The sequence below is a fragment of the Chenopodium album genome, chromosome 10, assembly GCF_948465745.1.
Source record: "Chenopodium album chromosome 10, dcCheAlbu1.1, whole genome shotgun sequence".
NCBI classification, from domain to species: domain Eukaryota; kingdom Viridiplantae; phylum Streptophyta; class Magnoliopsida; order Caryophyllales; family Amaranthaceae; genus Chenopodium; species Chenopodium album.
Genome location: NC_137843.1, coordinates 7,390,540 through 7,402,850, shown reverse-complemented (window position 1 = coordinate 7,402,850; position 12,311 = coordinate 7,390,540). Strand labels below are relative to the sequence as shown.

General features: G+C 34.3%; 1 protein-coding gene across 1 annotated transcript; it reads left to right on the top strand.

Moving 5' to 3' along the window:
• Nucleotides 1-346: 346 nt before the first annotated feature.
• LOC145562117 (phytyl ester synthase 2, chloroplastic-like) lies at nt 347-11,035 on the top strand. Its single transcript, XM_081622298.1, has 14 exons — nt 347-822; nt 2,289-2,340; nt 2,450-2,505; nt 2,818-2,976; nt 3,675-3,782; nt 4,767-4,873; nt 5,570-5,691; nt 5,968-6,118; nt 7,087-7,217; nt 7,667-8,033; nt 9,524-9,637; nt 9,971-10,053; nt 10,205-10,314; nt 10,460-11,035. Exons 1-14 carry the CDS (start codon nt 420-422, stop codon nt 10,648-10,650), a joined length of 2,154 nt encoding a protein of 717 aa, XP_081478424.1. The 5' UTR covers nt 347-419; the 3' UTR covers nt 10,651-11,035.
• Nucleotides 11,036-12,311: the final 1,276 nt, after the last annotated feature.

The window sequence follows — 12,311 nt, the reverse complement described above, 5'->3', positions numbered from 1 at the left end:
AGGGAGTAGATAGGAATCATTATAATTGATGATTGATATACGATATTGATATTTCAACTTAAGAGTTATTCCTTGTCAATTGTCATATGCAACTATGCAAAAGAAGTCCACTTCATTTTCCATTTTCCATTTTCCATTTTCCATTTTCAATGGCTAAATCAAAAGCAACACACTATTATTAACAAAATTGAAGATATTAGTCGTGTATCGTGTACATAAATTAATCCACCCAAAAACAATTATTAGTAATTGTAGTCTCGTGTAGAGAATAATTCTAATTTCAATTATAAATTGACCCAATTACCCGAATTAGACATTTGTTTATGTATATAGACTTGGAGAGTAAAGACACACACTTCAAATTGACTACTACATTGACTTCTCTCTTCTCTCTCCTTTTTCTCTCTCATCCTAAATCCATGTCGGTTTCCGGCGTATGCTACCTCGCCGGCGCCGTATTATCATCGACACCACTGGCGTTGTTCGGAACCGCCTCATCGCGACGGAGGCCGGCGGCGATTATTGCAGTTAACGCAGAACGCAAGCTTAATTCATGGCCGGCTTCCGCCGCAACAACCACCGTAACGCCGACGGTAGGAGTGGCGGTGAATCAGGATGATAATCATGTCAATGGAAAAGCCGTGATTTCCGGCGCCATTGAAGCGGAGCAGGAAGTTAAGAGGAGTTGGAGAGATTACTTTGAATTGGCTAAGCTGTTCATCGGATCTGACGGTGGAGGTTGCTGTGGTCCGCCTCGTTGGTTTTCGCCATTGGAGGCTGGAAGTAGAATGCAGAACTCTCCTCTTCTTCTCTACTTGCCCGGTCTGTAATTTAATTCGAGTTTTGTATTATTCTGTTTCTTTTTAGATGCAACATTATTAGATTCGGGTCCAAAATTATGTCGTAAAAAAAAAATGGCGTACAAGTTACGCTTCTTATACATTTTGCTTGAAAATTTCTGGGATTTTAGGGGACCAAATGTCGTCATTGATTAGGCTAGGTGAGATATTTATAAATCATTAGTTTTTTTTTTTTTTTTTTTTTTTTTGAGATGAGGAAAGTACACTAAGTGGAGTGGCATGGTATGTGGAGTAGTTTAGGGTAGCTGATTTCGTTACTTGTTACTAAAGGTTCTTTTGAATGAATATTTTTAGAGGAGAATTTGACATATGAATTGCATTATTTGTTTGTATGAAGATGTTTGGTAAAACTTGCTTGGTAGTATAATTGACATATTGATGTGGTGATTTAATTGTTCATGCTAGGCTTGTGAGTGTGGGCAGAAGTAAAGATATCGAAATAGAGATTAATAATAGGAATGGATGTTCTCCGTGAGACAAGAGAAGTACTCCCTCTTTTTTTTTTTTTTTTTTTTTTTTGGCTACATTTGACCCAAAAACTCTCACTAAAAGTGTATCCTTACATATCCATGTCTAAGTGTTGAGAGTCCGACATGGGTACTTGAGGTGAAATGAAGAGTCCATGTGCATTCCAAGGTTACACTATCCCTCTTTGTAATACTCCTTGAGTTTTATTTCTTCGATAATCCTGTTTTTACATGGATTTTTAGGTGCTCGTTTTTTTCTCTTCATGAGTATGACACTTGGACACTTCACATTTGGTTCAAAAACATGGTTTTTTTTTTTTTTTTTCCACAAAATAGCCAAGTTAGACGCTTGGACACATACCTGTGTCGGACATGGGTAGCCGAGTCCATGTAACATAAGGAATGCTTGTTGTTTGTATGGCATCTTGTGTGCATTTGGGATGATCTAATGGCTGCATAACCTTTTCATATACTTAAGCAAGGTATGTCGGCTACATGGGTTGCCGGGTTGGTATACCAAGTTGTAGAAATGTGGAAAAAGCTCCAAATTTTCTGACATAAAAAATGATCAACAATTTTGCAAAAATCTTTAAATTTGCCATCAACGAGCGAGGATTATGTAGAGCAAGTGCACTTGATTGGAGAAAGCTAGATGCATTATTATTGGACCATGAAATCATAGACAAATCCGACAGTTCGATAGTGCCTTTTCAAAATTAGAAATAACCTACAGAGTATTATCCAATCTGCTACCAAACACAAAAGTAACTAAACCACCTGAATCCTATAATTTTTTGCCGAAACTCTGTTTACCAAACGGATGAAACAGGGTTGCACATCTTATATAAGTATATAACTAGCAGTACGCCAGTGCGTTACGTTTAATCTTTCATAACTATTTTTACCTATGTTTTTCTTCCTTAACTGTTGAGCTTATGGATTGATCAAATATAATTTTCAGGACTTGATGGTCTTGGATGTGGACTTGTTTTACAACAGCAAAAGCTAGGCAAGTGAGTACTAAATGCTCCATTACCTGTCAAAAATTTTCTTATGTATGGTGCTTGCACAAACCTGTCAACATTTGATGTGAACTAATGAGGTATTGTCTTCCTTTTCAAGGATTTTTGATGTATGGTGCTTGCACATACCTGTCAAGGACCGAACTCCATTTCAAGGTCTAACTTCTTCTCTTTTGTTTTTGCAACATTCATTATTTATATACATACACATGGAGTATATCACCTTTGCCTTTTTTCTTTCTTTCCCTGTGGCCTGTAATCCTGTTTTATATAAGTATTAACAACAACATTATGGAATTACATCTTATATAACAAATGTAAAAGAATTTTTATGTTGAACACATTATACATGTGCTACTCTCCTTTTCGCCCATTCCTCCTCTGTCCCATTTTGTATTATAGTAACCCCAATTTCTTTGATCATATAGAAGATATTGTTTACTACTATTATCATTCTCTCTATTATAGAATTGGTAATGCTGGTAGAGGAAACTGTTAGATCAGAGTATGGTCATTCTCCTGGGAGACCCATATATCTTGTTGGCGAATCAATGGGAGGATGTCTTGCATTAGCTGTGGCAGCTCGAAATCCTGATATTGATCTTGTACTCATTTTGGCTAATCCCGGTAAGAATTATTTTTGAGTAACTCGCTTGTGCTTGTAAATTTTTCTCAATGATTTCCATTTAAATAGTTTTTTAGCTGAAATAGCATCAATCTTGGGATTTCAAGTTTCTAATAAAATATGCCACTATTAGCTAAACCTTTGTCTATATGACACATTTTGTGAATCTTTCAATCAACGTTTAAAGTGTTACCCATATGATTTTATCTATTTGACTATTCAGAAAGTTTGGTTCCGCCACATGCAAATATTCTCTATTGTTGAAGTGAAATGACAGGACTTTTAAGACCAACCCTTGATCGATGAGGTTTTACAAGGAGAATATGCAAGCTGGATATATTGTTAGAAACATCTCTCAGGAGATTAAAATATTGATTTAGTTATGTCCTCACAAAAATTTGAAAATTTAGGTCTTTAATCCTTTACCAAGACTGAACTCAACATTTTAAGTCAACCATCACTTTTCAGTGTGCTGCTAGTTTAACTGTACATTCATCATACATCTGTCTGGTTGCTACTTACTTCAGGAGAAGTCTAGACATAATTCACATAAAGCTTTGATCACAGAGGAGGTTATTGTCAGGTCACTCCACCAAAGCCAAATTTTAATGTGAAATGGAACTGGAATTTGGCTTTCTTATGTTTGTTCTGTTACCCTGCATGTATTAGTAATTATATGTTGTTGATTTTGGTCTTGCAGCTACTTGTTACAACAAGTCACACCTGCAATCTCTGTTACCTCTACTGGAAGTTATCCCTAATGAGCTTTCTCTGATTAGTTTACCATACACCCTCAGCCTAATGACAGGTACTGTTTCCTTTCTATTATTTCATTCTCTGATGTGTATTGCTTAATCTCTATGCCTGCAGTCTGTACACAGACTGAAGACTGGATAATATTTCCTACCTTCCTCTGTTCCCTCTTTTATAAATCAGTTGCAGGATCCGGACTAATTTGTGTTTGTGGTCTTTTGTAATAGATTTGTATAATTTTATGCGAGTAATTGGGTTAGCTTTAAGTGACTCATAATTAATGGATCTACACCTCAGAAATGACCATAAAGGTGAAATGTCAATGTCCAGCTGTGACTGGTGTTAACTTTTGTGCTCCATATATTCAATTTCTTTCAGAAGCAAAGTGTATAGGGCAGAAGTATGCCAGTATCTGTTATAATATATGTTTCTAAGATAAAACAAGTATAGATCAGAGAAAATGTATCTGTCAAGTGATTGTAGTTCCCATGTTGCCAGAAACAGCAGTGTAGACCTTTACCTGATTAAAATCTTTACTTTGAAAAATCAGCAAAACATGGTATGTGGAGTATTTTAGTCTATTATTTTATCTCAGAGGATGTAATAAACTGGATATTCAATGAAAGAGTTGATATGTATAAGAAGATGAGTTTGATTGATGAAATGAAACGTACATAAAATTAAAAATATAATGCAAGCTTTCAACAGTTTAAGAGTCTTGTTCTTAAGAGGGGAGCTTGACTTCCATAAACATTACGAGCTGGACACAGTTTAGATACTAAGTTGTTAATGGTTAACTTTATAATGTGGCTCCCTGATGATAGAGCTTCTAACTTCGTCAATACTCAGTACTCACCCGTCACTAATTTTAGACAATGCAGTGAATATTTTTTTTGATAATGTGACTTTTTGGTGCTATTCCATATTGGGCTTCAACTATGAGAATTGGACAAATTAGATTCAGATTAGCACCAAAAAAAAAAAAAAAAAAAAAAAAAAAAAAATCAAGCAATTGACAATTTCTTGACAATTTTTTCAGGTGAGCCCTTTAATCTGATCTCATCTAGTGTGGCGAAAGGGATTGAACAACAAGCAACATTGGAACAACTTTCTCAAGGTCTTGGTGAGCTGTCATCATACTTTTCTGTAAGGCTCAATATTTTTAATGAATCTCCACTGCATGTATTGTCTGACATCTATGACTCACTGTGAAAATTGATTTGTGTAGTTTTAAACTGTGTTGCAAGGCTTTTGAGCTTCTATGCTTGTTGTCAAAATTAAATTTCAAGGAAAGGCATTATAGAACAATAACTCCTTTACATGCAGTTTTTCACTCTGCTTTTCTGCTTGAAGACTTTCTCTTACTTCCTGGACTGCAGGGATTACCAGATAATAAATGTTGTTTTGGGATTTGGGAGAACTATGGGAGAGAAATAAAAATTTTAAACCCTTCTACTCAATTATCATGTCTTCTTTCTGATTTTATGTGAAATATTATTGTAAGCTTTTTTTGCTTAACATATATGGCTTATTATGTGACTTTACTTTGTTGAAATACCAAATTACGTATGAAGATTTATACCATTCATGTTATTAGAATGTTATTTCTTGTCTTTTTACAACTGACACCAAAATAAGAAGTGGGTTCTTGGTTGAGCTCATAGCTCATGGCTGGAAATTTCTTAGAGTGAACATGTTTCTTACAATTTTTCATGTATCGGTGCTCAATCTAATTTGCAGAACATGCAACAGTTATATTGTTGTATTTGTCTGAACAATTGAGACCCAGTTTGTTTATTCACATATTACCTACTTAAAAGACATTCATGATTAAGGTTGCAGGTCTTGGCTGATATCCTTCCTAGAGACACGCTTTTGTGGAAGCTGCAGATGATGAAATCAGCTTGCTCGTATGCCAATTCGCGTTTACATGCTGTCAAAGCTCAGATTCTAATTCTGGCCAGGTGGTCATTCTTTTCGTCTCATAAACTTAATCTGTTGATAGGTAACACAGATATCCTCTATATCCAGTTCTGATTTGCTTAAACCCCGAGAAAAGCATGCTAGTTTAATTGTTTTCAGAGAAGTCAACTTGTTGTCTGCACTAGGTAAATACAAGTATATAATGAACTCTTGCTTGCATGTACCACTCCTTTCTGTGTCAGGGTAAGATCTTACTCAGGGTGGCTATCCTCACTTTTCACTTTCATTTCTGAATTTTGGCTTTTATGTTATCTCAGTGGAAGGGATCCACTTCTGCCAAGTTTGGAGGAAGCAGAAAGGATTCGTGCAGCTTTACCAAAACAAGAGATTTATGTGTTGAAGAACAGTGGTAAAATGCCAAAGTGTGAGATCCGCAAATTCAATGATTCTGGTCATTTTCTCTTCCTGGTTAGTTGAACTTTGTCCTTTCTTAAAGTTCAGGATCGTACGTGCAAAATTGGATGCTGGTATGACATAGTTAATTCTGAATATAAATATTCATGTAATAATCGTGAGTGTTGTGACACATATAAATGCATTGCGGTAGCAATTTCATGGGGAGGGAATGTTATCTGAGTAATATTTTAGAGAGACAAAAATGCATTTGAAGACACCAGAAAATGATAGTACCCTGTTAATCCCATCACTTATTATATTGTGTGCTTATCTATCATTTATGCCTTTATGGTATTCAGATGCGTTTCTGAAATACGCAAGCTCATTTTTGATACCATTACAAATTTACTGTATGCAACTTTACATCCAGATCAACTTTCGGAAATATGTATGTTCATATCACACTATCTAAGGTGTACGCTCTACTATTTACATCTGTTCTCCTCTTCCCTCCCTGGAAAAAGCAAGGAATTCATTGTTTATATCTATTTTATTTATTTTTTTAATTTTTTTTTATAGTATTTATTTTTATTTCTGGCAAGGGAAGTCAGAATTCTTTTGCCCCTCGTCTCTTCAAGATGAGAGGTTATTAAGTTTTGTTTGTAATCTTAACCTGATAATCCTGCCGACACTCTTATGAGTTAGAAACATTTGGTTACTTGTTTTGCACCCTTTGTATAAAATTACTTCTTGATTTAGTATATAGGTAATCTGTTTTTGTTTGCTTTTTTACTATCTGCCTTTTCACTTATATTGTGTGGGTAATGTGAGTACTATACAAAGTATTGAAGAAACTCATGTGCTTTGTCAGTTTTCTTGTGCACACGGTATTAATTTTGTCTCTGACCCTAAATTTTCACTCTTCTGCTTTTAACTTCCCTATCTTCATTTAATATACTTGTCTTTACATGATCCTTTTCTTCGCTGTTGATTTTCTGGTCTAGTCTTCACAATTTTTTTATTGTGTCCTAATTTCACAGGAAGATGGTGTTGATTTAGTGACCATTATAAAGGGCACAAGTCTCTATCGCCGTGGTAAATTCCACGACTATGTTTATGACTATTTGCCTCCCACCAAAGCTGAATTTAAGAAAACAGCTGAATCATTCAGGTATATAATCAATTTTAGTATATATCTCCTGAATGAACAGAAGTATAGACACCAGACTTGTAAAAGTTAAAAAGGGAGAAAAGAAAAGCTTTCAATGTCATATAAATCGTATAGCCCCTTCATTACAAGATATACAATATTTTAGTAAAACATTTTGTTTTTAATACTAGTCATTCTACTATTTCAATGCTCAATTAGTAGTTCATTCTATATCATCAATGTAATACGGAGTATTATGACAATTGACATCATCAAAGCAAATAAGCAATTCTTCTTCTTTTTTTTTTTCTTCCTAAAATTAAACTGATTTCTTAGTAGATACATAAGTGATTAAATTGCCTTATGTTTTGATAGGGAAGGAACAACGAGAAACTCTATTAATACGGTATAGATTTTAAATGTTGTGTGGATCTAGAAAATAATTGTCTTTAATTCATCATTGATCACAGATGGCTTGAAATTGCTACTGGACCAGTGATGCTCTCTACTTTGGAGAATGGTGATATTGTGCGAGGCCTTGCAGGAATTCCTAGTGAAGGTCCTGTTATATATGTTGGATATCACATGATACTGGGTTTGGAGATTTATCCCCTAGTAATGAATTTTATGTCAAAGAGAAATATCCTCATGAGGGGGCTTGCACATCCTATGATTTTTGCAAAGCTGCAAGAAGATGCCCTGGATTTATCTATGTTCGATTCATATAGGATCATGGGTGCAGTTCCAGTCTCAGCCAGTAACTTCTACAAGTTGCTTTCCTCAGGTTCTCACATTCTTCTATATCCAGGAGGAATGCGTGAAGCTCTTCATAAAAAGGTTCTGTCTCTCTTAGAATATTGCATGTTGTTCGAGTTAAGCTCTTTTTTTGTGGAAGGTTAAAAGGCTTTAAAGTACTGATGAATGTCAAATGTATGTAGCTTTCCCCATTATTAGGGTAACGTAGAATAGAGGTCTTTTTAGAAAGACCTGCAGTGAGAACCTTTTATAATGGGAAAAGTGGATTCATAGGTAATTCTAGCAACTTAGCAGAGAACTATTTATAAAAGCAGGACCAGGACTCCTAGAGTAATATCAATATTGTGATGCTAATTCATTAGGGAGAATCTACAACATTATGTATCTTTTAAAGCCACTGCTGGGAAAGGAGGAGTGATCACTGGAGAAGACTTTGAGGGAGAAGAGTGGAACTGATTCCTACACCATCTGTGTTATTGAAATGCTATAGGAGATCCCTCAGTCTACAGAGTCTAGAATTTTGCACCACATTATAATACTAGAACTTAAAAAGCTAAATCTAGTGTTACCTCTTCTATCTTCTCTTTTCTTCTTACAATATTAAGCTCATGAAAAAAAAAAAAAAAAACTCATGTATTATATTAAGACTTCATTCTTGATTCATTTCTAGTTTAAGATGATAAAAACTCAATATTGTTTATCGATTTTGAGTGGTATCTTGCTGAAAGCTTTTCAGCAACCCAGGAATACTGCAACAATGCCTTCAATATCATTGCACTGCCTTAGAGAAAACAAATTAACCTAGACATGTCATATCTGAAAAGGGCCAGCTATTAGTTGATCCATGAATTTGCTTGATTTGTACCTCGATTTGTGTGGCTTATGACGACAGTGTAAGTTTGCACTTATGAGATTAAGCCTTTGATTGATTAAAAGTAAGAGTGCAATTTCGGATGATGTTGCACTTGTAACTTAATATGCTTTATTAAGCAGTCATAAACTGATGATACAAGCTCCACTTTAGATGAGTTTCCCCTTAACAGCAGAAAATTCTACCTTAGGCTGTGACATATGTTAATGAAGTGTATTGCAAAGCTTGTTTATTTGCTACTACAGTCATCAACACAAATATACATCTTAAAGTTCAAAATTAATTTATAATTTATGGCATTAAAAATGCCAGACGCAAATTGTTAAAAACAGTAGAATCAATGATTAGTTTCCAATGTGCCTTGTACATTAGTTTCCAAAGACTGCTAAAAGTGCTAATTGACTTGGCAAATGTCTATTAGTTAAAACATTGATTTTCGAGTAGATATGTGGGCTAATTACATACAGAGCTACATAGAGTTATATGCTGCATGTTTGAAACCCCCTCTCCTTTTTGGATAGAAACACCTATGTAATAAAATATAAATGTGCCAAGTTTCACTCTCTATTGTAGTTCCTGGAATTAGATAATTTAAAGTTGCAGATGCAAGTCTTGCATCTGTATGATTGCATTGGAGTGATTCTGTTGACTTTCTGTGACAACTTATAGTTAGAATTTGATTAAATGTTGAGTAATGCAGGGTGAGGGATATCAGTTATTTTGGCCAGAAAGGTCGGAATTTGTGAGAATGGCTGCTAGATTTGGAGCAAAAATTATACCTTTTGGGGCTGTTGGAGAAGATGACATTTGTGAGGTTAGTTTGTGCTCCTCTGTAATACTTTATCCATTATAACTTTTTCAAGTTTGTTCATTCTGTACTACAAGTCTACAACAATGAGCTTATATGAACCTATATGCAAATTCATTCATACACACTCATACGAAACGATCCTTGGCTTACGGAGGTTAGTGAAGTATGCAAGTTGTCGACAACCTGGTTCCTTGTAGATGTACTTTTTTACACCTTGAAACAAGCTGTACAGCTTGTTTGTCTCACTACTTTCATCCATAAATTACTTGAATTTTTTTTTATGTATGAATGTTCTTTTGGTTCGGTGTAATATATGACATAGTTGCATTTCTCAAGATTCTACTAGACTCAGAAGATCAGATGAAGATTCCATACCTCAGAGAAACGATAGAGAAACGAACTACTCAGATTCAGTTAAGGTAATTCTTCTCCTGATTGTTACTTGACAAGAATTTTATATGAGCCATTAAACAAACAACAAAGGCTTGCAATAATATGAAAGCATATGCATGCCCCATTCAATCTGCTCATCTATGACTACAAGCTAACCTTTGTTAAAATTAATGTTAGGACTGACATGGAAGGGGAAGTTGCAAACCAACCTGCGTATTTACCAGGGCTTCTGCCAAAACTTCCCGGCCGTTTCTATTTCCTGTTTGGTAAACCAATTGACACAGCAGGTATCTTTCTGATTTGCTTGTGCGAAGATTTTATCTCATGTCCGCTACTTCTCTATTCATCATCCAATCAACTTATCTTTTTAGTATTTTGTCAGTTATCTTTGCTATAAGCCTATAATGTATCGAATTTTGTTGTGTACTACAGGGATGAAACAGGAATTGAGAGACAGAGAGAAAGCTCATGAAATATATTTGCAAGCGAAGTCAGAGGTTGAGCGTTGCATCTCATATTTAAAGGAGAAAAGGGAAAAAGATCCCTATCGGAGTCTTGCTGCTCGAACATTGTACCACACCATTCATGGTTCCGCAGATGATGCTCCCACATTCGAGCTTTAACTATTAGTTACTAATTACAAATGGTCCAGTCATCATGCATACTTCCTACACAGCAAAAAGGACCTTTTACTACGAAAAAATCTGGCAATCGATTGGTGACTCAATTCTTTCTCTGCTTAATACGGAGTCAAGTTAAAACTTCAACTTCGTATTGGTTGAAAAAATATGATGAAAAATTAACATTATTTAATTTCTGTATCGGTTTTTATTCTTTTTAATATTTGAATATAGATATAATACTGTTCAATAAGGTTGTGGTCTATAATAATTTTCGTAATTAAAGACTAGTTAACGTGTAAGCATTCTTACAAAGAGGGAAAAAAAAAACCATGTAAGCATTGAAACGCCACCCGTAATAATGACAATTATGCAAATATAGTGTTCAGTTTGACTACTCTACTAGCTTAATTCTCCAACAATTTTTTTCAAGTTTAAGTGCTAAATTTATTTTATCTTAAAATAACTTATTCTGCTTTCTAAGAGTGAGGTCAATATTCTATCCAGAATTTGGCTTGAGAATAGAAAACAATAGTATAATACAATGTAAAGAATTAAGAGAATGAGAGATAGCTCAGCTGATTAGAGATTATGAAGGTAAATAAGTGGGTTGATTATTTTATTGATTTTTTTGCATTTGTTAACTCTTTTTTTTAGAATTTTTTTATATTTTAAGTATAAAATAATCTAATATTCAATCTATTTCACTACTCCCTCCGTTCCCAAATAATAGTCCTTTATGGGCAAATTTTAGTCCCAAAATGTGCAACTCATTTGCCTTTTCTAACAACCATTAATATTAATTTTTTACCAAAATTCCCTCCAATTTGCAACAATATTTGTGTAAATTTAACTTTCCCATGTAAATTTTGTTTTCCCATGTACTTTTATTACTTTCTTCTCTACTTTTTTGTATACCCAATTCAATTTACTTTTTCAATGCACTTTTACTATTCTTATTTGTGTTTATTATTCCCGTGAAAAATGCCTATAAGGGACTATCAATAGGGGACGGAGAGAGTATAATTGATGCTGCTTGAATGGATACACATTCTAATGCACAAATTTGACTTAATATATTCAAATATACGGATTACTCCGTAATAAAATTTACAAAAATGATATTATGAGAATTTGCACCAATACTAATATAATAGTCTAAATTGAGTTTTTAAATACTCCCCTAGTCTCCTCGTTCATGATTTAGGGCCTGTTCTGATTTACTGAACTGAGCTGAACTGATTAGAACTGAACTAAACTGAACTGTTTATGAGAGAAGGAAATTAAGAACAAAACTGAACTGAACTGAACTAAACTGAACTGAGCTGAAATTAAGCTGAACAGAACAGGCCCTTATGTTCAGCCTAATTTCAGTTCAGTTACCAATCACTTAGTTCGGTTCAGTTTCTAATTTCGTTCTCTCATAAATAATTCATTTCAACTCTATTCAGTTCATTTAAGCCCCAATCAGTTTAGTTTAGTTCAGTTATTTTTAATAAATTGAAACAGGCCCTTAGTATATTTGCATGTGTTATGTTATGCATGGTTAGTTTTGACCATCTTTGTATATTATTAAAGATTAATAAAAATTATTACAAGGTAAATATTACGAGTACAAAAAAAAGAAATACTTTACATGACACTAGTTTCTTTTTTTTTTTCTT

Bases quoted from the DNA above. Each gene is read 5' to 3' on its own strand.
- LOC145562117 (XM_081622298.1), top strand. From the start codon at position 420: ATGTCGGTTTCCGGCGTATGCTACCTCGCCGGCGCCGTATTATCATCG. The intron at 3,783-4,766 runs GTACTGTTTCCT...CAATTTTTTCAG, and splicing joins CACCCTCAGCCTAATGACAG to GTGAGCCCTTTAATCTGATC. The intron at 7,218-7,666 runs GTATATAATCAA...CATTGATCACAG, and splicing joins AAAACAGCTGAATCATTCAG to ATGGCTTGAAATTGCTACTG.